This window comes from Rhamphochromis sp. 'chilingali', assembly GCF_963969265.1.
Source record: "Rhamphochromis sp. 'chilingali' genome assembly, chromosome: 13".
In the NCBI taxonomy this organism is placed as follows: Eukaryota; Metazoa; Chordata; class Actinopteri; order Cichliformes; family Cichlidae; genus Rhamphochromis; species Rhamphochromis sp. 'chilingali'.
The window spans coordinates 26,773,317-26,797,059 of NC_137940.1; the positions used below are offsets into that span (position 1 = coordinate 26,773,317).

The 23,743-nt window shown below is 40.7% G+C and overlaps 1 protein-coding gene across 2 annotated transcripts; it reads left to right on the forward strand.

Annotated features, from left to right (window-relative positions):
* nr3c1 (nuclear receptor subfamily 3, group C, member 1 (glucocorticoid receptor)) lies at positions 1–22,185 on the forward strand. 2 transcript variants are annotated; one of them, XM_080900586.1, is made up of 9 exons: positions 3–302; positions 779–1,986; positions 12,136–12,284; positions 12,510–12,626; positions 12,708–12,986; positions 14,415–14,559; positions 16,909–17,039; positions 17,515–17,672; positions 19,595–22,185. In XM_080900586.1, exons 2-9 carry the CDS (start codon positions 779–781, stop codon positions 19,745–19,747), a joined length of 2,340 nt encoding a protein of 779 aa, XP_080756712.1. In that variant the 5' UTR covers positions 3–302; the 3' UTR covers positions 19,748–22,185. The 2 variants fall into 2 exon arrangements, with proteins under 2 accessions (XP_080756711.1, XP_080756712.1); XM_080900585.1 differs by having other exon boundaries at positions 1–302; positions 12,510–12,986.
* The last annotated feature ends 1,558 nt before the right edge of the window (positions 22,186–23,743 follow it).

Below are 23,743 nucleotides of genomic sequence, written 5' to 3' on the forward strand. Positions count from 1 at the left end.
AACCGCCTCTTCCAGTTCTCCATTTTGTATGTTTTTCTTAGAGGTTAGCGCCTACTTTCCTAAGGGATAGCTGGCAATCAGTGTAGTTACCAATCTCACCTTTTGCATGCAAATCTACAGCTAGATTGATTTGGGCGGCTGAAAAAACGCCGAGGCTGGGTGTGTTGTATCATTTGATGTCGGAATGTAGAGACGATACGCCGCGACAGGAGTAATGTTAGCAGACTCAATCAGGGTGTATCAACCAAAACAATGTTGACAGGCGACCTGTGGACAGATATCTGCAACCACTCATTTCAAGGGTAAATACGATACATTATTCACATTTAGTTGGTTCAGTTAATGCTAAAGCAGCCGTTGTAAGGACTGCGTTAGCTTGAAGGCTAATATTAGTGTCAACGACATTAGCCTATTGCTACCTAGCATGTCAACAGTTAGCAAGAAGCTACCGCTGGGAAATCTTAAACTTGTCTTAACTTTACCAGTCTCTGCATACAGTGTGTAGTCTAATTCGCGATGTGTGTGTTTGCTTTAATTGCAGTGGATAAGAGGTCGAGATGTGTGCATTCATGTCAATATTGTGCTAATAGCTAGCGTAGTTAGCGGTTGCAGTTCGTTGAGTATCAGGCGCGATCAGGCAACTTTCCTCTGGTCTTGAACATAACTGGAGTTACCTGCTCTGTGCATGTGTTATTATCGAACTCCGTAGCATTTCTGCACATTTATCTGTGTTTGCACTCTGTATCTTATCGCTGTCTGTCTCCTCTCCCCTCTAAAGATGGATAAAGGTGGAGTGAAGAAGATAGCATACAGAAGAGATGACCATTTAAGCAAATTGGTCTATACTGAAAGCCCCGAGGAGGGAGGTCTGTTGAGAGTAGCTCCTCACAGTGCCATGTCTGTCACCTCTCCCGCCTCTGTCGTTCTTCCATCCAGCTCTTTGATGCAGCCAGGACAGGTGCCCAACGGCCTCAACAACAACACCCTTCCTGAGGAGCTCACCTCTGCCTCTGTCACTGCCACCGTAGGCTCGTTGATCGACAGTCCACAGCCCCGGGGATTGACCAAAGATCAGAGACCCCAGCACCAGCAGTTACTTCAGACGCAGACGACTTTTGGTCATCAAACCTTATCAGAAAATTTGTCCCAGTTGGATGCCAGTATGGCAGACATCACCCAGTCCTCCATGGATTCGCTAATTGGGGGATCAGATCCCAACTTCTTCCCTTTGAAAACGGAGGATTTCTCCTTGGATAAAGGAGAGCAGGACCCAATTGACCTTGATAATGCCTTTGAGCCCATTGGGAAAGATATGGACGTGAACCAAAAGTTGTTCAGTGACAACACTCTGGATCTGCTGCAGGACTTTGACCTCTCTGGGTCCCCTTCAGATTTTTATGTAGGGGATGATGCTTTTTTGTCTTCTCTTGCAGATGATTCTTTGCTTGGAGTGACATCCGAGAGGGACATAAAACCTGCTGTAGTTGACAGCAGTAACACGACTGGGGCAGTGCCTGTTGCCCTTAATGGCAACAGTGTGACCAGTCCAGATCTATCCAGCTCTACCATATCCACAACTACTTCACTATCCCCTACAACCACTTTGTCTGCAATGGTGAAAAAAGAAAAAGATGCAGACTTCATCCAGCTCTGCACCCCAGGTGTGGTTAAACAGGAGAAGACCTCTGGAGGACAGAGTTATTGCCAAATTAGCGGCACGGCTTCTGGAGACATGGCTGGGACTAACGCCATCTCAGTCTGTGGGGTCAGCACTTCAGGAGGACAGACCTACCACTTTGGTGTGAACACACTGAGCAGTGATACTCCGCTGCAGAATGAGCAGAAGCCAGTTTCCAGCCTGTTTCTCCCAGTAACGACCATCGGTGGGATCTGGAACCGAGGCCAGGGTATTGGTAACAACTCATTAGTCCAGAGGGCTGGTGAGGGGTTCTCAAGTTCCCCCTCCTACCCCACCAGCTTTACCAGGTAACAACTGTCGACATCAGCTGTGTCCTATCACCCTTCATTTCAGTATGCCTGAATAACCACTATCTTTTATGTTTTAAGCCAAAAATGCCTTGTTTTTATCATATATATCATCTAGAGAAATTTAGTATTTAGTGCTGAAATACCACTGCAGCAGTGTTAGACTGCATTTTAGCAGCAGGTCTGTGGTCTTCAGAAGTCAGCCTGGTCATGAGCTGACTTGCCCACAAATACTCAAGATCCTTTGCTGAAATTCTTGTTTTTTTTAATTGGGTGTTTTGTTTTGTTTTTTCTCGGTTAGTTGACTCAGAGTGTTAGTGGGGGTTTGCATCTCAGATTTGATCTTACTTGCAGAAGCCTTGCACCCCCTTGGTGGATATTCATAGCTTGTTTATGAGACTTTTGAGATGAGACTTTTTTTCTTTCTTTCTTTTTCTTTTCTTTTCTTTTCTTTTTTTTTGTAAATGCTGCTTGTGATTAAGAAAGTTGTGTTTGAAATTCGGTTGCTGTTTTTATTTTCATGTGATTTGACTGTTAGTTTCAGTTGTACTCGTCTTGTTTATGTCTCAACTTTGGTAGACTTTGTTATCTGCTTTCAGATCGGACTTTGGCAACTCTGGTAAACCAGTCTTACAAAATGGTTATCAGATATTGGTGTCAGCCCAGACTGTTTCACTTTGACTTCACACAAGCAGCTACTCACGTCTACCTTTATCAAATAAAATGCTGGGTAATTAAAGCATTTAGTAAACTTTTATTTGTTAAACACATTACATTGACACTATTGATCCCTGGGAGGAAAATCAGCTTCAAAAAGTAAGGGTCAGCAAAGTAAAACGCTTACTTTTCAATACCAAGAACAGAAGTAAATGCGTTACAGGTGAAAATAATGCAGTTGTATAGAATTGGATCAGCAATCAAGAAAATATGTGAATTGCTATAGAAAGAGTCGCTGTATTGAGTTTTGACCTGCATCTTTTTCAGTCTGTAATCTTTATTTCTTCCCTGTATTTTAGTTAGTTTCTATTATTTGTGGGTTTTCAGCTAAAAAAAATGTCTAAATTAAAGTTTTGCTGTTGATGGTGCTATTAGTGTGGGGCACTGATGTTTAGGTGGATGGTGTACATCAAAGTAGCACCACTGCTGCAGTTTTATTATAGTTCCTGATCAGTACAACTTCCTGCTTTTTTTTTTTTTTTTTTTTTTTTTTGCAGCGATAAGAGACAGTCTATTTTTATACCCACAGTGAGACATTTGAGGAAGTTCTTTATTTCTGCAATTTATTTTAAGCCTTTTTTATTTATCTCTAAATACATAAAAAATCATATTACAACCATATTACAATATGGCACAAATCACAGTTTATCACTCCAGTGTTTGTATTTAAATAAAAATACAGATATGAGAAATAACAATATGATATGTAACATTTACAATGGGTTTTGTTTCTCTGTTTCCTTATTCTGTAGAATTGGTGACTCATACAATTAGACGTTTTTTGTTTGACTTGTTTTGGTTCAGCATGGTTTAACCTCTAAGATAGTTAACCTACTAATCCTGCTTTGTGAGGCAGACTGATGGTCGCCACAGGATGTGGCTGCACCAGAAGCAGTAAGTGCTGAGATCTAAAGGAAGGATGTGCTGTTAAAGGCTCGGGGAATTCCACTTATATTCGAATCAGACAGGCCATCCTTTTGTTTTCCTTGACAAGAGTGTCAGTATGAGTCTCCATAGCTTGTTTCACTTCCACTCTGTGATCAACTGTTTTCTGATTTGTTGTTTTTATGTCCTAATCCCACTATCTCTTTTGTTTTCTATTATAAGAGTAAGGTTACCCAGTCAGGGAGTTCAATGAGTCATTTTTAGTAGCTCTTCCAGCTGTTTTGTGCTAAAATAAACCTGAGGACAGATAAGTAGGATCATGGTCTAAACAGATTATTTGAGCCCGTAATGTAATAATCAAATTATTTCTGTGTAAGGAGAAGTGAGGGGGGTAGGAAAGACACCTTCTGTTCCTATGATTTATTTCCAGTGAGCTTGCATTCTGGCTAATAGGAATCACAGTGTTTGCAGTGCACATGGCCTTACAAAGCATATTTTGTTTTGTAGTTACTTTGCTGCCCTGCAGATATTTTATGATTTCAGCTCCGAGGCTGACATACAAACAGAGGTGTGTCAGAGAGTCTAACTGTCTGCTTTATTTGCATCTCTTTTACATTCACGCCTGTTTGATTCAGTATCTGATATGGGAGTGATCAGCTTAAAACTTGGTGCACCCTGTCAACACAGCCACCGATGTGGTTGTGTTTGTATTGTGCAAATGATGCATGGTGCCATCTCCACAGCTGTCACACTGCTTGGTGAGCAGGAACGGATGAGTTCAGACATGAGATACACCTCAGCTTCATTTCACTTGAGCCTCTAATCGTCCTGTCTTTGTGAACAGTAAAGGTGTGTTTAGGCATGGGATTATGCCTGTCCGTGTGGTGTGAGGCAAAATGATTTTGTGTGCACCTCTGGCTGTTTGATGACTATCTTATTAGTGTCTGAGTCTGTGTGTATGAGTAATTTTTGTGTGGTGTTTGTTTGACTCTGGTTGTGTTACATTTACTGGCTTGAAATGAACTGAGCACTGGGCTGTGTTTTGATTGTGTGGTCACCCGGCAGTTTGCATTAGGTAGAAAACTTCTCACGCTGCAATGCCACTGCTGCTTCCTTCTAAAATTGTGGCTCAGAGGGCATTGCGTGACACTGAGTGACCGACCTGAAATGGCACATTTTATAAATAGCACACACAGTAGATTTTTGCTGGGTTTCTCTGTGCAGGACTCCTAACATGAGTCCATTGTCCATTAGTTTCAAACGTCCGCTGTGAATTCCGTGCATCACGTTGTATTATAGTATGATGAACTGACTCGTAGATAACCTGTTTGCAGTTAATCAAGAATGCGAATGCGTCACTTTAAGAAATGTGGAGCTTTGTTTATTTTGGGAAATACACACCCTCATCATGTCATGACTAGTTTTGACCACCAGACGTGATGGATCGATGGAACTGGTATAAATATATTCCTTCAATAGATAATAATCCACCTTATTTTTTCTGAGTGCTTCTTCAGCCTTTTATGAAACCATAAAAATATAGATGTAGGGGAAAGGAAACCTTATGCCTTGTTAACATGCAAGTTCCAAAGATAACTAAAGACACTGGCATGATTGTGAGATTGTTCTGTGCAAATTCTGGGCATAGGTTTGCAGACAGTTTTCTACTTGTTGCAGCTGTCTATACTTTTACCACGGGGCAGTGTCACAGACAGCTTATCAAACCGTTGCAGCAGTGGTGGGCCTCAATCTGAAGTTAGAAAGTGTGTTTAAGTTGTATTGGTGAACTAAAACTGGTGTCATGAGTGCCAGCTGTGGTTTAAAAGCTGGTTTGATACTTGAGTTATTTGTGGTCAGTCATTAATTTATATATAACTGTGTGTATTTAAATAAAACCTGCTTGTAAGCCTATACTAACCTCTGTGCCTTAACTCTGTGTTTAGAAAGTAATCTTTGGTCAGAGTCCCAGTTCACTGCACAGTCTTGCCGCGGCACACCCCTCTACTCGCTCAGCCGTCCTCTACCTCTCGCTCCCTCTTTCTCCCTCTGTCCCCTGCTTTTACTTCCTGCAGTCAAGGGCAGAGACCATGACCGTCAGCAGAAGCTTTCAACTGCTGTGTATCGCTTCTTCTTGTGTGTGTGTGTGTGTGTGTGTGTGCGTGACATTTCTTTCTGTTGACTATGTGTATTATTCATGAATGTGTAGGTGCGCGCATGTATGTGTGCATGTGGGTGTGTCATGAGCACCGAGGCAGGAAGGCAGACCGCAGAGCACAGCCGTGAAGCTCTCACTCCTCTGACCTACTTTCTCTCCCGCCTCCCCACATCTGGCGCCAAGTGAATGCACCAGATCAAATGCCAGCCATTCCAGTCTCTTTCACGTTATTACTGCATTCCCCTGTAACCACAGTGCTGCTTTTTCTATATTTACTCTTTGTTGAGTTTTGATGCTGAATAGGCTTACAGAAACTCCCCATATTGAGGATAAGAGGATACAGCTAGGTTAACTCTGTGCATTATGTGCTTTTTTTGTTGTTGTTGTTGTTTTTTTTCCTTTCAGTGAAGTTGTTGAGTCAGCAAGTCAAACTTTTGGGAATGGGATCCTCCCACATCCTGTAATACCCAATTAAAGGTATTACAGTATCCAGTTCATTCAGCCAGGAAGTTACCTCCCACCTACACGTACGAACAGCTTCTATTATGGAAACTTGTATGGAAACTCGGATCCTAGGGGGTTGTTCTTCCTATGCTTAGCAGCGAGTTGAGTCTAATTTCCTCTTCTGGTGCTCGAAGCCAAGCAGTAGTTGCTGCTTTGGGCTACAAACTGCCACTGTTATTGAAACCGATTTAGCACGAAGAGGAAGACAGTGGCCCTTTGTGGACAGTGACACAGAGGGACAATCCAGAGTGCCTGTATGATGAAACAAAGCAACAGCCATGAGAAAACTTGATGTAGATGTAAAAACCGAAATAGTATGCTTTTTCACGTGTTCACTGTACCTTGACAGCGTGCCTCATTGAGTAAAGGCGTAGCACCAGTATGTATAAAGACATACTGTTATTATTAGACACCATACATCATAGATATTTTTGAAACGTCTAGCCCAGAAAGAAAAAAAAAAATCCTGCCACTCACTCATAAAACCTCTTTAATTGTTCTGCATATGAGAACGATTCAGAGTGCACAAACCAGTTCTCCTCTATATTTCAGTGGTGTACTTCCTCATACACTTCTACCGGCTCTGCTCCAAACGTCTGATGAAGATGAGATGTTTGTGGGATGATGTTAATCCATATTTGTAGCTGCAATTGCCAGTAAAATAAAGCAACCATCACAAGTGAGGCTGACAAATCCAGTAAAATGATTGGTCATAATCTTTTCAGTGCGATGACTCATTTGCAGTGGTTGGTTATAAAGTAGGTCAAGTAGTTTGATTGAGAAAAATATGTGTAAGAAAAGCTTCAAATGATTTATCATCTGCAAAAGAAGAATAACTGATAATCTGAATGGGCAGACAGTGGAGTATAGAGAGTAGGGGGCTGCCAAGTTCCTTGTGATGCACGCAGCTTAAAGGGGATTATGAATTGTTAAGCAGGGCATTGGGACACCTGCGTTAGCACAAGTGTGTTGCCTGCTTAACGCCCAGGCTCATTGATTGCGCTCCTAAGCAGCTAACTTTCTCAGCGCTGCTCGTGTTGAAGGCGAGCCCCCACTCAGGGTGTCTCTGCCTTTGTTCTGCGTCTGAGCTCTGACCGAGAGTACACTCAGAGGGAATGCAAGAACTTCCTGTTGATTGTGAGCACGCACTTCAGCAGATGGTTTCAGAAAGAGGAAATTTGGTCTCCCCACATTGCCTTGCAGCTTTGAGTGGTTTGCATCTGACAATCCACAAAGACAGATTTGCAGCTCATATTATGGTGAAGTTCAGTTTCATCAGCTGATTTCACAATGAGATTTTGAGAGTGTCATAGACAGCCACAACTTCTCTTCGGGGTTACATTGTTGTCGTTCTTGCAAGCATTTACCAGCAGCAGTAATTGGATTTAAGCCAGTAGTCCAAAGCCTTCTAGTAAAGCTGCTCTGCTGACACCATCTCAGTGGACCAGTCAAGGACAAACCCTCTGACATCATCATCATCAGTCTAGACTCATTAGCAGCCACCGCCCATCGTGCAGGCCACTACACTCTCATTTGGGGGCTTCGTGGTCTTATTTTATTTTTACCCATCATGCAGTACGATCCAGAGGCCTTATAAGTGATCCAAAATGCTGTGGCACAAACCTCAAACATAGACCCGAATCATGAAACATTATCTTCAGTGACAAGTACAACAGCGAACTGTGCAGCAGATGGTATTTCCCCCACACAGCCATGACCTCTCAGATCTATAGGCCTCAGTAAAGCTGTAGTTCAGCCTGTGTGGAGAACTGGTGATGTTTTAAAGGGAGAGAGCAGAAAATATTGATTTGATTTTTAGCTTAATATGGGAAAAAACTGTATATAGCATTGTTGTTCAAAGCATCCTGGCTTTATATTTGGTTCTTTATATTTTTCTACAGTATAGTGTGTTGGTATAGCCACACTGAAGCATTGTGTTAAACTCTAAAGCTTGGAACAGGCTGCAAATATAATAGCGACGTATTATCACCTAATAACTTTGTTACAGGACACATTTTGGCAAACCGTAGCTTCTTAACACATCCAGCAGGGGTGAAACGATAGCATTGTTATTTGGAGGCATTCTTCTGAATATTTGCATACATATTTATACATCTGTTAAGAGTTTCTGCTTATTGTTTTTGTTTTTTCTTTGTGCTTAGGTTAGAGCTTTTGTTGAAAGCAGCCACAAGCTGTTATTACTGAAAAGTGCTAAAGGTTAAACTTTTAAACAATGCACTGGAAAAGGCAGAGTGAGTAAAACATTTTGGAAATTGTTGAGGATTAACAATCATTTTCACATTTGATTCAGTGGTAATGTGAAAATATTGTTTACTTAACTAGGGTCACCTTAACTTTGGTAGGCTATGAGTTGTGCTCTGGGTATAAAGTGTAAAAAGATGCGTGGTCATTACAGGATGAATTTTGGGGTTTACAATGCGCACTTGAATGCATCATGAAGTCACATTTTCTTTTTATTACATGGTTGGCAAATTGATCTTGTTGTTAAAGTAGAGATGGCGCAACCGTCCCTCTCAGGTGATGTTAGTGTATAAATATAAACCAAAGTTCAGTGAGGTTAAAACCAGTCAAGGTCAAGGACATACCCCGACCTTGGCTTGTTTGTGTTAGTTTGGAAGAACTGCAGAGAGGGCAAAGTGAGCAGCACTAGAAAATAACATAACTTTCTGTTGGCTTACTTTGGGATCCCAAATGAATGCAAAGGTTATTCCACGTCAGTCATCAAGTCCCTCAAATCCAACCATTTAGGATTGAATTGAGAAAAATTCCAGTGGAGCAATCCACCTTAATAGGATTTCTGCAAAATTTCAGGTCCCACTGTTATTAGTTTTGTTTCTCAAAATACAAGACAAATCGAAACTAAAAGATTATTTGCAAAGTTTGTTTTGGAAGCAGAGCAGTGTAGTTTTTGCATCCTGACAGTACATCAAGAAGTTATGGTTGAGAAGACATGATGTGTCCTGGATGTTGTTACAGGACTTTATTGCAAAGAGAGAACTTGCTAATGCCACCTCCAGATCCCGTCTTAAAAATTAACTACAGTTTTATCGTTTTCATATGAATTAAGACAGTTTGTAGCAGCCAGACGTTGCTAATCAGATGTACTTGTCAAGTGTGACAACCCCTATAAAAGCAGACCTTCAGGCAGTTTGCTGATAAGGAACATTCAGGTGTGCATTAACACAGTGCAACCATATTCCCAAGAGTGGAAATCCCTGCAAATTCAGCACATGGTCAGACAGTGCAATGCTCAAAGAAACTGCAAAAAACCCAAGAGCTACCATTTTCTTTAGCCATCTAGAGCCATTTGACATATTAAAAGTGGAAGTTCATGACAGTAAAATTATAACAAGACTGAACATGCATGGCTTGTTTGGAAGGGTTTCAGGAGAAAACTCCTCTTGACAAATGACATGGCTGCACAGCTTAGGTTCACAAAGATGCATCTAGCAAAACATAAGACTTCTGGAGCAGTGTCCTTTGGACCGATCAGACCAAAGTGGAGATGTTTGGTAATATGCAATGTCAAATATGGAAATAGCCCGACACATCATATCAGCACTAACACCTCATTCCTGCTGTCAAGAGTTACTTTAATTAAAATGTTGAAACATTTTGGATCCTCAGTATTTTGGACCCTTGATCTGGAAAGCAGTGAATATCAGAATTTATTAAAGTCTTCAGCTGCTACATAAATGTGACTATTTTAAATATTTGTATTGGCAGATTAAAAGGGAACATCATCAAAACAATACAAATGTATTGCTGATACGTAAATGGTAATCATGTTATCCAAAATATAAAAAACTTTATGCAACCATTTTAGTGTCCAAAATGTGTATGAATAAAAATCAAAGAAGAATACGCTAATAACATGAGAGGGATTATGTGATAATGTACAAACAGGTGAAAAATGCAACGCTTTTTGCAAAGTGGAGCTCCTTTCAGTAATAAACAAACAAGGTCCAGTGCAAACCGTAAAAGGTCAATTCCTAGTCATTTGACAGCAGTTTGGCGTTTAAGGCAGTATTTGAAGAATAACAGGATAATAGTGCCATCTCTATTACCCTTCAACCAAGGGGATGCCTTTGATTTAAAGCATAACTGAGCAGAACTAGTTTTTCTTGTGAATACTTGAAAAGACGGAGGGATGAGGGAGGCTCTGCTCTCTGTCATCACACATACTGAGCTATAATACGGGCATGTAGTTTTAATATTTCTTTTAAAGTGCAGCCCACATCAGCCTTAAATCAGTTAAAAAATAAATATCTCTAGGCTTAGTAGTCACTTCTTTGGTGTAACTTTGATGGATAATGAGAGTGGGAACATACTGCAAAACCATTACCCCACTGTTTGGTTTGTTGAATGTGGATTTGCTGGTAATTTCTTGTTTCCCTTTTCAACTGTTGCAAATGAATGATTGATTGTTTCTTATTTATACAAGTAATGCACCTACTTAAGCTGGGATGCATTGTTTTTTTTAAGCTGGGACGATAAATCTGGTTTTCAGGGCTTAAAAAACAGTTGTTATTGCACCATGCCCATTTATCATAATGTTCTTTCTGCGTAGTCTACCTCAAACATTTTGAAATCCTGCTCGTGTTACTCTTAAAAACATTTGTTTTTAAGTTCAAAATAATCATAAATGCCGGTTTCCTGGCTTACTCGTGAATTTAGTGGCTGTGTTCACTCTCTTTAAGCTGCGTTCACCGCTCACAGCTGACCAGAAGGGAGTTGTTTACGTAACACTCCACTTTTCGGCATTCGGCTCTCCTAATTAAAACGAGATTTGGAAGTAAACACTGGTTTGAGTTTGAGGTGTAAGAAAACAGTGCGGTGAAAGACGGAGAAAATGAAAGCTCGGAAACAATCACACAGTTGTACAGATTATAGAAAACTGACATGTATTGGCCACAGTGTGTTGTCAGGGGAGCTTAGCTTTCACAGATCTCGTGCTTCTTTGGTTTTCTTGCCTTTCTTTTGTAACAAGATTTATGAATGCTTCTGGACTTGATGCTTTGATGTTTTACTCAGGTTTTCCGGTCCTGCGCTGTCCATTGAAAGTGCATGAATGCCTGCTTTCATCTTAATACCCTCATGTTGTATAACAAAAAGTGAACTTGAGTCCTCTGCCAATAACCTCAATAAGTGTTTTGTTGTGTGCAGTGATGGTGTTCAGGAGAAGCTGTTGTCAAATACAATAGTTTTCATTGCAGCAGCAGATGTGTAAACATATGGACAGAAACGGTTATTGCACGTCTCAGGCTACATATCCTCTCAGTGTGGGCGTTGTCATTGCTGTGGCCATTGGGTTAGAAAAGTTCATGAATGCAGCAAAGTCCTCTAGTGGCGGTTTTGAGCAAGTGCATTCTTAACCAGTATTGACCGGGTCTGGAAATGTTTGCGGTTCAATCACAGGAAGAAGGGCTGTTTGATGAAAACCACCGGATTTAGGATGTGACCGCAGATGTTGAGATAATTTAGGTTTTAAGGGCTGGGACTTTAAAGTTTTCTTCACTCAAGATGCTGAGATCAAACCAGAGTTTACAAAAATAGTCACTAGAGTGTGTGTATATATATGTAAATTGTTTTTTATTTGCTTCAAAGCTTCAGCACAGAGTTATAAATATGAACTACAGCTCAATTCTGGATAGGACAAGGCTGCATAAATAGCACTGTGTAAACACGCAGTTTGTGAATTTTACATGAATTTGATTGTGTTTTGCAACTGTTTGATTTGAATCAGTTTAAACACTTTTGGCATGCAGTAAAATTACATTAGCGAGATGTCACTGTGTGTGAAATTGTGTTTTATTAAAAAATAAATAAATAAATAAAAATGCTGCTTCTTCCAATTCTATCTCCAGGCAGGAAGGGAGCACCGCTACATCCTCCACACAAGGAAAGAGCGGGACTCATAAAATCTGCCTGGTGTGCTCTGATGAGGCTTCGGGCTGCCACTATGGCGTTCTCACCTGCGGCAGCTGCAAAGTCTTCTTCAAGAGAGCAGTAGAAGGTGCAACACCCTAAAATATCATCATTTGTGTATTTATTGCCTCCTGTTACACAGTAATTACTAGTGTTTGCCTCTCATGTTAGCTCAAATACAGGGGTTATAATGTTAAAGTTGATGCCTTAATGTTTTAAAAGACCATGAAACACCTCATTAGATTTAGCCTGCAGTGTTTGCCTTAACATTTAAGGTAAATAACACATGGATCTTCTCTTCTGTGTGCTGCAGGGCAACATAATTACCTGTGTGCAGGGAGGAATGACTGCATAATAGACAAAATCAGGAGGAAGAACTGCCCAGCCTGCCGATTCCGAAAGTGTCTGATGGCAGGCATGAATCTGGAAGGTATGCAGCACCCGCATGGATATTTCAGATGCTTTGAGTTGTTTTATTTGCAACTGTTCACCCCTGTTATGTCTCCCGAAGCTCGCAAATTAAAGAAGAATCGGTTAAAGGGCGTCCAGCAGAGCAACCCACCAGAGGTTACACCTTCACCGCCAGTTGAGACCCGCTCCCTCGTACCCAAGTGCATGCCTCAGCTCGTTCCAACAATGTTATCCCTGCTGAAGGCGATAGAGCCAGACACCATCTACGCTGGCTACGACAGCACCCTGCCCGACAACTCCACCCGCCTCATGACCACCCTCAACAGGCTTGGAGGCCGACAGGTCATCTCTGCCGTCAAGTGGGCCAAGGCCCTGCCAGGTTAGTGGTGCTTGGTGTGATTAAGCTTATGGTGGGGAATTTGTAAAGTATAAATAGTAAAGACAGGTGATAAGTTGAAGGGTCTTAGCAAGGTGTCGTCACCAACACCTTGAGGCGCCTTGAGGCGACTGTTGTGATTTGGCGCTATATAAATAAAACTGAATTGAAGCAGGACAGCTTCAAGTCTCTGTAATGCTACTCGGGGGATAGATCATCGTTTCTCCCAAAGATATTCCATTTTTGGGTGTTTCGATGATGGTGGTAAAGAGTCTGGCATGTTTGACATGTTGCTACAAAACCTCCCACTGGTGTTCAACTGGTGTTAATTACGGTGAAAAGACAAACACTTAGAAGAACATTTTATTGATTTGTGCCCACTAAGGGAACAAATGGAACCAAACCACAACAGCAAAAATGCCCCCAACAGCTAAACAGAACCAGCAAATCCCAGAACTGTTGCAGTCAAGCATTTAGGTTTGTTCTGTAGGGCTGGCCTCTTTGCTCGACGGTCTGATTGTCACCCTGTGGGATCCCACAGAGGAGGTTAAGGGTTAGGGTAGAGGTTAGGATAGTGCGATCCACCCTCCATTAAAGTACAGCGAGTGGCCCACATACACCAAATCAGTATGCAACAAATGAGAGAGAAACACGCACATCTATGAGTTTGTTTCTCACTTCAGCATGAAGAGATGTCTACACATCAACATTTCATTTTAGCCTAATTAGTTGAAATAAGTAGATTTATGCTGAACATCATATTAATGGTATTTTAATGCATGAAAGGGAAAATGAGCTAAAATGGCCTTGATTGGCGAGCTATCATCAGTCACTTTGACCATCTGCACAACCCTACTGTGCCCTTCTCTTGGCGTGCACCACACGTACACTCGCCCACCTTCAGAGAATATAGTGACAGATGACTCATCTGACCTTATCACTTTTTCCACATCTCTGCGAACTGTTGTCTTTGCGGTTTGTTTGTACTGCCAAACTCTCAAATGTAGATTCTTCTTTGTAACGAGGACTTCATGTTCTGTAACTCCATGTAGTTTATTTCAGTGTAGTTTCCAAAATACCTGTTTTTAATGACAGTTCCACTATGTCCTTTATTAACATTTTAAGCTATGTTATGAGGAGAAGCTTCTTTGTTGTTTTACATGCTAATGCAGAAATATCATGTTTGTGGTATTAACCACAGCTTCACTGGTTGCTATTGTCTTTCTGAAGCAAATGTCACTCTGGGTGTTTTCCGTGTTAAGCATAGTCTTGTGTGTTCGCCAACAGTGATGCCTCTTTAAAGTCTGTGCAAACAGTTGTTTAGCATTTTACTTGTAAACCACAGACCACCTCTGGAAAATGAATATAATTATTTTATATCGTGACTGCTTTAAAAAACCAGTTGAGGTATTTCCACGTCCTTCCCCTCAGGTTTCAGGAACCTGCACCTGGATGACCAGATGACTCTGCTGCAGTACTCCTGGCTCTTCCTCATGACTTTTAGTTTGGGCTGGAGGTCTTACCAGCAGTGCAACGGCAACATGCTCTGCTTTGCGCCAGACCTCGTCATCAATGAGTAAGTATTGCTAAGCATTCTAAATCGTCTGATACCTAAAGGACGACTAGACCGGTGTATATTTAAAATAAGTGAAATAATGTGTCACTGCTGTCGGGATTGTTAAAGTAAAAACATAGATGACCAGGTGACTCAAGCACAAACATCTGCTTGTTGAAGTGTATCAGAGCAGCTCTCTGCTGTGTGTCCCATCTACCAACATTCAAACTGTGTCTGCCTGCTCTTACTAGTAATCTGTGTCTGATCCTTCTTATAGAATCTGAGAGCAGTGAGCCGTTGTCAGAGCTATCGTGCTTAGGGCTATAATAGGCCTTTTGCTTTTCATTTTTCTCCCCCTAATCAGAAGCTTAAAATTAGCATGATCATAATTAATATCTGACGAGGGTGTGTTTTCTGTTGTTAGTCAGCTCCAAACAAACCTCATTTGCTGCCTGTCTTTTGTCATAATTTGCCAAAAATAATCTCTTTCAAACATTTGTTTGTTGTCCCGCCATGGGGAACGCTGTCTTAGTATTGTCTTCATACCCTCTTTTTTATCTACCCAAACAGTACTGGAGACAAAATCATGCTGCTTCCCTATAAATGAGGATAGCTCAGTATCAGATGTCATTTAAGTTTCTTTTCCTATTTTACCCAGAAGGCCTCTCTCAGCTGACTGTTTAACTGTACCAGTTACACAGACCTAGAGATCTGGTAACCAACGGTAGTAAAGGGGGGAAAAAAGAAGCATATTCCTAAACCAGTGGGGAATTGGTCACTGGAAGTTGCTGGCAGTGAAGGAGATATACAGCACTGCACTAAAAACCACGATTTGATTGCCACGGTCACCTGTAGTTTGTATGAAAGATGCAGATTTGTCCGTAAACAGAGCTCCAATATATACAAATGGCTCAATATAAATATCCAAGTATATTACACAAGCCCCTACTACTTAGCTAATAGTTGGCTTTTGTTTGCACACAAGTTGGAATCTACCATGCTGGCGACAGCTTTCAGCCAGAACAATCACAAGGAGGTTTTTGGTGCAGCACCCTCTTTGCAACAAATTTCACCTAGCTACCAACTGTGAACAAGCACTCACCAACTATACTCGGGTGATACAATTTTTTCCTTTTCAACTTGAAGCCTTAACTGTCCAGCTGAATACCTTCATCATCAGATGCCATCATGGCTCCTCTCTGACAGTCACCGTCTAGTCCTCGCCATACAGCCAGGTGTGGGATCATGTTAACTTAGACAGCCAAGCCTGTTGGGGTTAATGCTTGTTTTTATGCTCACCATGGCCCCTGTAACACGGCGGTTATGCTGCTAGCACGTTGGTGTGTTGTGAGACTTTCTGGGACTGTAAAGTCTTTGATTCTGGTTTAAACTTCTTCCCTTCCTATACTGGCGCTGATGTGGCGTTATCTTCTGAGTGTGGGCACTTATGATTCGGGAGAGTGCTGTGGTAGCTTCCTTCACCTTGACAGCAGACATAAATAGAAGCGACTGCATGACGACGTTGCAGTGGCGTGCGAAGCATCAAATGTGGGGGGAATACTGGTGCCTTAAGCCTTGCACATGAGGATCAGTTGTTTGCTTCATGGGCTAACCCCATGTTGGCAAGCCTGTTACTAAACAGTGGCTCTCTCACCGGATTATGTAAGTTAACTAGCAAAGGACTGCAGCTACCTGTGTGTCATTGTGCTCATTCCTTTAGGGGAATGACACCTCCTGGGCTCTGTTTATACAAGATGAAATTGTATTGAAGTCAATCATTGCCGGGATTTATAAGTTAAGTGTCACTGTACTCCACTGTGAGCTGTCTTACCTTGAAAGAAGAGAGAGTAGCAGAGATAAAGAGAGGCTCATCTTGAATGATGAGTGATATTGAACTACCCTCATTTTATAGGTAATGCTGTTAGAGCATCAATCATGTTATCAGAGAACCGAGGTTAAAGGACCAGTAACCTCAAGTTTGTTTGTCAGCGACATGTCGCAAACGTTGCCCAGGTGTATTTCACAAAGCTTGGTGTAGAGGCAGCACATGTGTTCGAGAAGACACTGCACAGGAGGATCACTTATCAACTGGAAGTTAGGACACTAGCCTCAGCAGAGATTACCCCTTTAAAATACCTTCCTTAGAATAATATCTAATAGAAGCAGATAGTTTATTCTATATCCTATTTTTGAGGTTTTCATGTTTTGGTGTAACTCACAATATAAATGGATCACTGTAATGATCTGTACTAAATGGAAAAATGGATTTTCACCCTTCTACATCATGACCATGGACATAAAATGTACAGAAATATTACAGGTAGCACAACAGGAGAAATATTCTGAAATGTCTCTGTCTGAACCCACCAGGGAGAGGATGAAGCTGCCCTACATGACCGACCAGTTTGAGCAGATGCTGAAGATTTGCAGCGAGTTTGTTCGGCTGCAGGTTTCCCACGATGAGTACCTGTGCATGAAGGTCCTGCTGCTGCTCAGCACAGGTCAGACTTCCACCTGAGAGCAGCTGAACCTATGTTACAAAAGTCATTATCTCAATCCAATACTATAGACAATGTTGATGGATGCACAAGGCACATCTCAGCACTTTCTCAGTTAAACTAATACGTAGTTTTAATTGAGTACAGAAGTTTACAAAACTGCATTGTGGTGTGTGTGATCATTTAGTGCTGCAGAATTAAAGGTGCCAGACTACATTTAATACTTAAACACATTTATATAGTCTTTAGAGCTAGATCTCTGCCTTGTAGACTATTTGGATAGTCATTAGGTGCTGTTTGTGTCCTTCACAGCATGGATGTTTTAAGTAGTTAATGGTGTTTAAAATGCCCTTCCGTGATTGCGGTTTAAACCTGGAAGTGTGATGGCTGTAGCGTGAGACACGGGCAGTAAAAGTGAGGCACACTCCCCTGATTTTATTTCCAAGATGGTGACATTGAGTGTCCTCCTCTCCCACAGTGCCAAAGGACGGCCTGAAGAGCCAAGCAGTGTTTGATGAGATTCGCATGTCGTATATCAAGGAGCTAGGAAAAGCCATTGTGAAGCGTGAGGAGAACTCCAGCCAGAACTGGCAGCGATTCTATCAGCTCACCAAGTTGCTGGATTCCATGCATGAGGTACAAAGACTGAGCACATGATCCCAAAACCTATCCGTGCCAGCAAGTCGTTATTGACCATCTGCAGTCCCTAAATCCTTAAACAATGGTCTGTTATCTGTGACTAATCAGATTAATCATTTTAAAGTGCAGAGAGATTTGAGGGAGACTTGTTTCAGTGATACAAAACAGAGAAGTACAGATTTGATAGTACTTCCTAAAGTGCAGCAAAATTGATCAGAAACTATCTGTGGAGGGTTTGCTCAGTTGCTTAATGTCGACAATTAAGAGAGTGTGATATATCAAAGACACTCACTGAGGTTCATAATAAACTAGAAGCACCTTTTTGTGGGGAACAAACTGGAACTAACCCCCAGTGCAGATGGACCGCCACTTACAGAAAAGATAGGAGAAAATAAACTTTAGACAGTATTAACGAACAGTGTCTGGCTTTTGACTCTCAGCTGGAAACTGTGCATAAAAAGCCAGCAGCCCGAGCCGATCACATCGCCCGTCACTTATCAGTGATCACCTGCTCTGGCACCTCTGCTAACACGATGCCAGAAGTTAACGAAAGACTCAGAAACCAAATATCCAATCTAGGAGGAACTCAACCTACTTTATCAGATTGCTGAATGTGAACCAGAAGCAGCTGTGTGAAAGGGATATGGCTTTAGAAGCAAGGAGTAAGCTAGTGGAGGGCTAACATACCGGCACAAAAATTGTCTGAGAATGCAATCAGGACCTTAAAAAAAAAGGCTACAAAAAGGCTCATTTAATACTCGAAGTGAAACTGGTGAACCCACCATCAAAGCTACACATTGCTGGTGCAGTTTGTTTTGTAGGTTTGCATGTAGCATTGTCAGCCAGTGTAGGGTACTGTGCACAAGTCTTGATCCATCCCTCATTTCTTTATGTTTTGCTTAAAAGAAGATGGACTTTTTTGTAATTTCTAAATTGGTCTTGAGCAGTAACACTACAGGCTTTTCAAAGGTTTTTTTTTTTGTTTTTTGGACATTGGCTGCTTTTTCATTCACTTTCACTCCTCGTACAACTTTCAGAGGAAAGTTAAGAATGTCACTTAACACAGACAAGTGAAACGCGGAATGAATCGGTGTTGTCTACAAATAACACATTTTAAATTATGGGGGTTTTAAGCAGTTTGTTACTAGCAGCCTGCTCCAAAAACACATAATTTGTTCCCATTTCTTTACTTAAAAGATGTCAAACATAACACAGAACAGTATTAATTTTAAAATAATATTTTATTAATAATAGTAACATAGTATTTTTGTACCAACAAGGTGATTCCCAAAGAGCTGTTAGCTGAAATGTTTGCCTTAATATTTTAAGGTGGATAAGTATGTACAGTCAATCAGTGGTATCTGACACTCATGTCCTTAAGAAATAGGCCACCTGTAAAACACGCTGGACACTTTAAGCTAGTGTTGTTGATGGGATAATAAAAAGCAGAAAAGTATGGTCAGATTTTGATCACACTACTATCTGGAAAGCATCAGATTGGCACCAGTTTTCAGTCTAATCTAAAAACACACTGCCAGTGTAGTAAAAGCATAAAAGATGGTGTTCCATTGTGGTTTTCTATTAGGCATGGATTGTCCTCCCCACAAAGTGGATAAGCGTTATTAAAGCAGGGAGGGATCATCTTGACAGAGAACAGAACAAACTACTTAAGAAAATGACAAGAAAGAGTTCAGGCTGTATTTCTGTGTATGTTAATTGAATTACATGAGAGCAGCAGCTGTACTGTAACTTTGACTTAAATGTTTTCAAGCCAGTTTTTGTTGCTCGCTGGAAATATTTGTATATTTGATGGACTGTTTAAAATGCCACTCATAGTTTTAAACCATTATTCAGGAAACACTTGCATGTGTTTTATGTTAATCACGTTCTGATGTTTCCTCCTCTTGCGTTCTCTCCAGATGGTCGGTGGTCTGCTGAGTTTCTGCTTCTACACCTTTGTGAATAAATCCCTGAGCGTGGAGTTCCCAGAGATGCTGGCAGAGATCATCAGCAACCAGTTGCCAAAATTCAAGGCTGGGAGCGTCAAACCTCTGCTCTTCCACCAGAGATGACTCACCCCCGTAACAGACACAATGCCTTAAAAAAAAAAAAAAAAGAAAAAGAAAAAAAGTCCCACCACATAATCTCACCTCACCACCCTTACCCCAACCCCAGAAGACTTGAGGATCCCAGGCGCGGATGATGTATTTTGGGAGCACGTATGCAACTCTTGTGTAGTGGCTCACGGGTCTGATGGGAGAGGGCGGAGATGTTTGTGTAGAAACGGCAAGCACAAGAGGTTTGGTTTTGTTGAACAGTGTAGGATGTAGTGTGTAACAATGATTAGGACTTGTTTGTAAGATAAAAGATAATCACAGAAGAACTAGACTAACATCAACGTCATCTCAGGTTTCTTACCTTCAAATTCAGAACGTTATCTAAAATAGATTGAACAAATATCTATGTACAGGTTCTGATAGTATTTTCTACATTTTCAAATTATGACAGTTTCTACAATTACCCAGGTTGATGTTACCCAAGAGGGTAGCGAAGCTTAACATGCTCGTCGGTAGGCTTTTAGACTGTATGTTCCACTTTTAGTTTTTATAGGAGGTTGTAACAAAATGTTTTATCAGTCACATGGGGGGAGAGTGTGTTTTATAGTCATTTAAAAAGCGTATTTAGTGGCTTTTCTTTTTTTTTGGTTTTGCTAATTAACTTTGGAAAATACAAAACAAATCTATGGGACTGTTAAGAGACATCCATCGTTCTAAGGATTATTTCTTTCACAAGCTGACCTCTTCCAGGTTTACACACGTCTTTTATTATAAAAGGGAAAAAAAAACGTGCCTTTTTTGCTTCAATGATCACTTAGCCATTTTTCTTCCGACCGTACTCTTTATCCCGTCATGGTCTACCTTCATCGTATGTTGATTGTACTTTTTATACTTCTTACGAGTTTTCCTTTTTGATTTTCCAGTGGCTGTATGTTATCTTTAGAAGTGGCAGCTCACGTGTAGAAATGATCCTTATTGTTAAACAACGCTCAGAGCCTGCTTCCTCCTGCACACACACACATACACGGGAGTCTTTAGGTGCGATTTGAGCACTTTGTACTCTGCTTAAGGCTTTAAAAGGCTGTGAAGAAAGACTGTTTAAATTGTCTTTCCTGTTTGACTTTAGATGGAAAGTAGAGCTGCTTTTTTTTTTAGGAAGTAGCCCATTTTGTGCTCGTTTTAGTCCGCGCTCCTTCACCGGTAGTCTAACAGTTGGATGGATATCTGCGTCTACCAATCACAAGAGAGAGGGCTTATTCTTATTGTGTTTGCAAGTTTATGTCATTTTTGATTAATCAGGAAATTTCTGTGGTTTTTAATGTGGCTCAAAGTGGAAGGAGAAACACCTGTCTTTCACTTTTTAAGCTCTTTTTACAAAGTGTGTTTGGTAAAGATGATGTGATACATACAGTATATCTCTTCTCTCAATAAGCTTCTGCTTTGGATTTTTTATTTTTTTTATTTTTTAAATTTTAATTAAAAGCTCATGTATTATTGTATTCATTAAAGGAATAGCTGGACATTTTGTGGGAATGCAGCTATCCCGCTGTCATATCTGTACAGTGAATGTGAAGCTGGAGTTTAAAGCTGGTTTGGTATTTCTGGCTTTTTTATTAGTTTTTTGTATAAACTAAAGAAACACAATCTAACTGGTATTAATGAGGTGTTAAAGGTCCTGGCAGTCTTATTGTTTTTAAATGAAACCATGCCAGATGTTCCCCTCTCTACACTCTTTCTGTGCCGGCAGCTTCATATTCATTGCAGGGATATGAGACATTTTACAGAATACTGGTCAAAATGTCAGAGTATTCCTTTGAGAACGAACAGTCTGTATGATAGACGGCTTGTGTATCGAGCAGTTCGGCTCAGGCATCGTCCCCTCCCTAGACAACGTGTCCAGCATCTGCTTGTGTTCTTCGTATGTTTGTTTGTTTGCCATTGTGGACGAGTCCCGGCATTTTAAAAAAAAACCAGTCACCTCATAGAGTCCTGTCACAGTCCGAGTGTAGCGTTGCTGCTTTGGGGAAGCAGGCAAAATGGATCCTTTTTATTCTCTGGGAACTGTTTCAGTGCCAAACTCCTGTTTTGTCTGTTTTCAGTGATGCTGAAAGTCGGTCAGTATTGTATGAGAAGCGGAAATGAGCCCAAACTTTGAAGCTTATAAATTTGTCTTAAATAGAGGGGGGGAAGTCCTGAGTTATCTGCACTTCAGGACACTGGATTGTTGTAAGAGATAACTGAGTTTTATATGTAACACAGATGTATAAACACACGTGTGTGTTTGTGGGGTCTAAGTGGGAATTTTCACCAGTCAGCCGGCCGTGTTTCCTAACCCCTTTTTTTATGTTTTACATGAATGTGACCCTTAAAAGAGGAATTCATTTATTTCACTTGAGTATTTAAATATGGAAAAATGTAAAATTGTCCAGTGGCTGATCTATCCCCCACGACAAGTCTAAAAGAACTTTCTCCCCCATTCTCAGGTTATTTAAACTGTCTGATTCACACAGCATTTAGCTGTCTGTGCTCCGTTTTGACACTAAAAACCAAAAACAAGTTTGGATTCCCCAGATGTCTCTTTTGGTGTTTTTTTTAATGTTTATTCCTTTCTCCCCCACCCCCACAAACAAAGATAAAAAATTTAATATATGAGAATAATTTAATGACTCTGCTGCCACCAGCATCACTCTCACTGAGGCTCAGACAACAGATGCTTATCATTTTTCTGAGAGGTTTGTTTCAGATATTTGGAAATCATCTTGGGTTACTTTCACATTCAGTGTAGCCAAGTCTCTACTGCTGCTGCTCTTCATTTAAACAGGTATATATACACACAGAGATATATAGATATATGTATGTATGTGTGTGTATATAATATATATATATGAGAGAGAGATAAAAATCGCACACTTGCCTCTTCTTGCTCAAAAATGTCTTGTGTGTACATTTTTGAGGAGGACATCTGAATATGCAATAGAAACACCATCATCATAGCATAACATTACATTACTTCTTGTTTTCCTTCATTTCTTTCCTATATAAGCTATTTACGTACAGGGGACTGACTTTGATCTCTGCAGGCCAGCTTTTCAGGATATTCAGGAAACAATAATCAGTCCACCCAGATTGCACAAACAACAGCCTGTTAGATGTTTGACTACAAGGTGACCAAAGCAAGTGCAGACAGGACAAATGTACAGTTCTTTTTGTTTCTTTTTCCTCTAACGTGGAGGCTTTGGTCGGATTGTGTAATACTGTGAATAGGATAGGAGTCAGTCTATTTCACACGCAAACTGGTTGTGAAAGTAATCAACCAGCTTGAATCTTAAATAAAAATAAGAAAAAGAGAAAAAAAATTTGCACTACCCAAATATTATTTGAAAATCTATTTTGTATAAAAACATATGCAGACATTAACTTTTGAGAATTATCAAGGGCAGATCATCTTTCACTGGTAATGCTTTCTCTAAAGAGCGTTTGGTTGTTTTTGTTTTTTTTTTTTGCTTCCAACCAGTTTAATATGTACATATAATCCATTGTAAAGAAATAATGTGGTGTATTTGTCTCCAAAAAAAGAGTTTTTCAGTACCTCCCCCCCACCCCACCCCCTCTGTATTATTTCCTCTCTGTAGTGAGATCCTGTTGATATTTTTCCTCCATCGATTAAAGTTTGAACCTTTAACGTCTTTGTGTGGTACTTGTCGAAACGGGGACGTGTATGATGATGTTTGCCATCCGTCGCAGTAAAACTAAACTGTGGAAATGGTCATTCTTGGTGCAAGGCCACTTTTCATGTTCACAGCAAGCACGTGTTCATCAAATAAACATGCTTTTCCATTCTGACACCTGGTTTATTGACTGCTTAGATTCACTGGAAGTAAACCTGTGTTTTTGTTCCTATTTAAAAGCATGTAAAATTTATTTATTTATTGGTCATTTACAAAAACCAACCTTCTACAATGGCAGTAATGGTGGGATCAGTATAATTAGAAGGGGAAAGAAAGCCTTTTA